Here is a 4,221-nt window from a genome sequence, read left to right as displayed (position 1 = left end):
GTATAAATTAAAAAGATTTTAAAATATTTTATTAAATACTGTTTTTTCATTTATAAACTATATATTAGTTAAGTTAACTCAGCCATCATAAAACATTTAATTATATTAAGTAATCACATCAGAGTTAATAATAGTATTCTTTTCAAAACACAAAAAAATAGTATGATAACGTCGTTGTCTGACTCGCTATGCAAATTGGTATCGAAACAAAAGAAAAACAACCTCAGTCCAGCAAGAAACAGTCATCACTTTGACACATTGCACTTTCATTCTACACACTCTTCTGCAGACACAGACACCGAACTCTTAACCACCAAACTCTTACTCTCATATACATACAAAACAAATTCACAAAATTCTCTCTATTCTTCTTCTTATTATTCTTCTCTTCATCTCTTCACAACCACAAAGCCATGAACAACCCATTCTCCGAGACAACTTGAATCCAACCCTCAAACAACATCTCCAACATGCCATCCCGACAACTCTCCACCTCATCAGACACACCGCCACATCATCATCACCACCACTTTTTCATACCTCTCCTCGCCGTCACCCTCTCAGCCTTCTCCCTCCTCCTTCTCTTCCTCTTCCTCTGCCTCCACCGTACCCTCACCCGCAAACGCGCCGCCCACCCTCCTCCTCCTCCTCCTTCCTCTTCCCCCCCGCACCGCCTCTCCTTCTCCGTCCTCCGCCGCGCCACCAATTCCTTCTCCTCCCGCCTCGGCCACGGCGGCTTTGGTCCCGTATTCGCCGGCACCCTCGCCGGTGTCCCCGTCGCCGTCAAGCTCATGGACTCTGCCTCCTCCCACCAGGGAGAGCGGGAGTTCCACAACGAGCTCTTTTTCGCATCCAAGCTCCTCTCTCCCCACGTCATCACCGCCACGCACTTCTCCTCTGACCCCAAACGACGCCGCTTCCTCTTGGTCTACGAGCTCATGCAAAACGGTAACCTCCAAGACGCGCTTTTGCACCGCAAGTGCCCCGAACTCTCGAACTGGAACACCCGCTTCTCAATCATTCTCAACATAGCAAAAGGAATTCACTTTCTCCACTCCTGTGACCCCCCTGTTATCCACGGCGACATAAAGCCGAGTAACGTTTTGCTTGATAGGGATTTCTCTCCCAGAATTGGCGACTTCGGGTTAGCGAGGCTGAGCTCGGAGCCTCCGAGGTTTGAAATTGAGGTGCTGGAGTGTGGTAGTGTTAATAATGATGAAGAGAAGCGGAGGGTGAAGGAGGAGGAGGTTGAGGATTGCGGGTCGGTGGCGAGTACTCACAGTGTTTTTATGGAAGAAAGTAGCTTGGGGGTGGAGCAATCTCCTTCGCCAGAGACTGCGGCGATGATGGCGATGACTTCGCCAGAGACGGGTTTGGCGGTGGCAGGGGCGTCGCCGGGGTTTGAGAAGGAGGATGCGAAGAAGATGAACGGGAAAGGGTTGAAGAGTAATTCGGTGAGGGATTGGTGGTGGAAGCATGAGAATGACGTTGGGAGTGGGGAGAGTAAGAAGGTTAAGGATTATGTGATGGAGTGGATTGGAAGGGATGTGAATAAGGAGAGGGTGAAGGGTGGAATTGACTGTGGGGATGTGGAGATGGGAAAGGAGGAGGCCAAGAAGAAGAAGAAGAAGAAGAGAAGGGTGAAGGAAATGGAATGGTGGGAGTCAATGGAAGAGGAGAACTTTGACGGGGTTGTGAAGGGGAAGAGAAAGACCGTGAGGGATTGGTGGAAAGATGAGTGTTTTGAGGAGAACGAAAATAAGGATAAGAAGAAGAAGAAGAAGAGGAAGGGTGGGGGTGTAAAGAATGATAATATTGAGAATGGTGATGATTGGTGGGTGAGTGATGATGCATTGGATAAGAGGAAGGGAAAGAGTAGGAGCAGAAACAACCGTGGGAACATGGATTGGTGGATGGATGGATTGAGTGGTGAGTTATGGAGAGGAAGGAGGAATAACAGCTTTGATTCTGCAAGTGGGGAGATTCCAAAGAGTGGTGGTGTTAGCAGTACTCCTAGTATGAGGGGAACTGTGTGTTATGTGGCTCCTGAGTGTGGCTATGGTGGGGATGTGACAGAGAAGTCTGATGTGTATAGTTTTGGGGTATTGTTGCTTGTCATAATTTCTGGGCGGCGACCACTTCAAGTGAGTGGTTCGCCTTTGTCTGAGTTTCAGAGAGCGAATCTACTTTCCTGGGCACGCCATTGTGCACGAAATGGGAAGCTTTTAGAGTTGGTTGATGAGTCTCTGCAGTTGTTGGATAAAGAGCAGGCTCTTCTCTGCATCAAGGTGGCTTTGCTTTGTCTGCAGAAGTCACCTATTCGTCGTCCTTCATTGAAGGAGGTTGTGGGAATGCTCAGTGGGGTGTTGGAACCACCCCAATTGCCTGTTGAGTACTCTCCTTCAACCCCTTCTCGCTACCCTTTCAAGTCTAGGAGAAAAGGAAGGTAATTTTCTCCTTCTCATATCAGATAACACAATTTCATTACACGTTAAACCAGTATACTCGCAGTGGCAGTTTACCCATGACAGAAAAAAAAATGTATAGGGATTTAGGAACCACTATGGTCCTAGTTCTTTCAGTTTTCTTTCTTCTGATACCATTGTGGATCAGTAATGTTTGATCTTTGTACATTAGATTTACATACTTGAGATATTTTTTCATACTGACTTATAGGCATTCCTTGAGTGATGTTCATCTTTTGGTATACCATGGCCTATGTTTTCGTTGTGAGGACTGAGGTCATCTTTGTAGTTTGCAATGTTGATTTTGGAAATGAAATAGTAACATATTTTTTTACTACACAAGTTATTCTTTTGTTGTGTTTGTGGTCCATTACTGTTTACTGCTTTTGTAGAATTTGTCTCGGCTTTACAGTTTGTATTCCTAGGTTGAAGAGCCATGCTGGTAATACCAGTTGTAAGCGAAAATCGGAATTTAAAATGGTTAAATTCTTTGAAGCAGAATCTTTGTATAAGCTTTTCTCATGTGATTGTGTTAATGGTTGTAATAGTAGAACAGGGGCACTCTTGTCCAAAGATACTATCTTTGGGAAGTACGACCGAGTATTACAAAGAAAATTCTTATATTTGTAAGAGGAGGAGTTTAAGTAAACCTTAATTTTACGTTTACTATATATATATATATTATAAACTATATATATTATAAACTGGTTTTATCTTATCAAATATTTTCAACCATAATAATATTTTATTACATGCTAAATCTCGGATTGGGTATTTATTGTCAAAAAATTTGTTGACAAAATGATGACGTGAGAGGAGTTGTTGGGCACTGATAGGTTAACTGATAATCGATTATGTCTCGTATGGTAAAATTATTTCACTTTGGGTAATAATTATGTTCATTTCAATATTCATTGAGTGCAACAAAATGGAAATGAATGTCCAAAATATTAACTCAGATAGCATGCAAAATCAGTGAGTATCTCAACCAATTACTTTGTAAAACATATTGCTGACATGAACTTGGTTCATGCATAATTAGATTTGGTTTTGCTACTAGATTAATTGCGTTTGAGTATTACAATTTCATTTCTAGATCAAATTTAACGATTACAACTTTTCTTTTTTCAATATTAAAATAATTACATCCATGTTCATAATTAAATTTCAACTTCATCTCCAATTCTATATATATATATATATATATATATATATATATAATTTAAAAATTGTAATAAATGTTTTTAATTATTTATTTTCAATTCATATAATTATTCCTAGCTAATTATTCACTATCCAAATTAGGAATAACAAATTAAAATTTATTTTGATATTCGATATTAAAAAATATATTTATCCCTTTTAAAATTAAATATTTAATAATATATTCTTTTATATTGATTTTTATTTTTTGTAAAAAATATTTAATTAATATTTAGGATAGATAAAAGTATTGGGTCTTGATAAATTATTTTGAGGGCTAAAGTAACATTTTTCAACTAAACACAATTTTAATGTATAATCTATAGATAAAGTTTCTATAGTTTATTTTCTACACACAAAATAATTGGAAAAGTTTTGCTTCTTCCTCTCCTTTATGAGAAAAAGATACATAAATAGTTTCCAAATCCAAAACTCCAACTAATTGTTGATATGCTTGTTAAATTTTTATAGATACGGTAACTTCTAATTGATTGTACTATAAATAATTTGGTGCACTTGTGTCAATAGGTCATGAATAATTATTTTAAAACTT

At 39.2% G+C, this 4,221-nt stretch overlaps 1 protein-coding gene across 1 annotated transcript; it reads left to right on the top strand.

The window, feature by feature from the left end:
• Positions 1 to 238: 238 nt before the first annotated feature.
• On the top strand, positions 239 to 2,802 carry LOC108344646 (receptor-like serine/threonine-protein kinase At4g25390). The gene has a single exon (XM_017583086.2). The coding sequence runs from the start codon at positions 471 to 473 to the stop codon at positions 2,448 to 2,450; it is 1,980 nt and encodes a 659-aa protein (XP_017438575.2). The 5' UTR covers positions 239 to 470; the 3' UTR covers positions 2,451 to 2,802.
• The last annotated feature ends 1,419 nt before the right edge of the window (positions 2,803 to 4,221 follow it).

The sequence above is a fragment of the Vigna angularis genome, chromosome 8 (genome assembly GCF_016808095.1).
Source record: "Vigna angularis cultivar LongXiaoDou No.4 chromosome 8, ASM1680809v1, whole genome shotgun sequence".
Classification (NCBI taxonomy): Eukaryota; Viridiplantae; Streptophyta; class Magnoliopsida; order Fabales; family Fabaceae; genus Vigna; species Vigna angularis.
The sequence above is the reverse complement of the archived record's forward strand: the minus strand, read 5'-3'. Positions and strand labels throughout refer to the sequence as shown.

Coding starts and splice junctions, on each gene's coding strand:
- LOC108344646 (XM_017583086.2), top strand. CDS start 471: ATGCCATCCCGACAACTCTCCACCTCATCAGACACACCGCCACATCAT.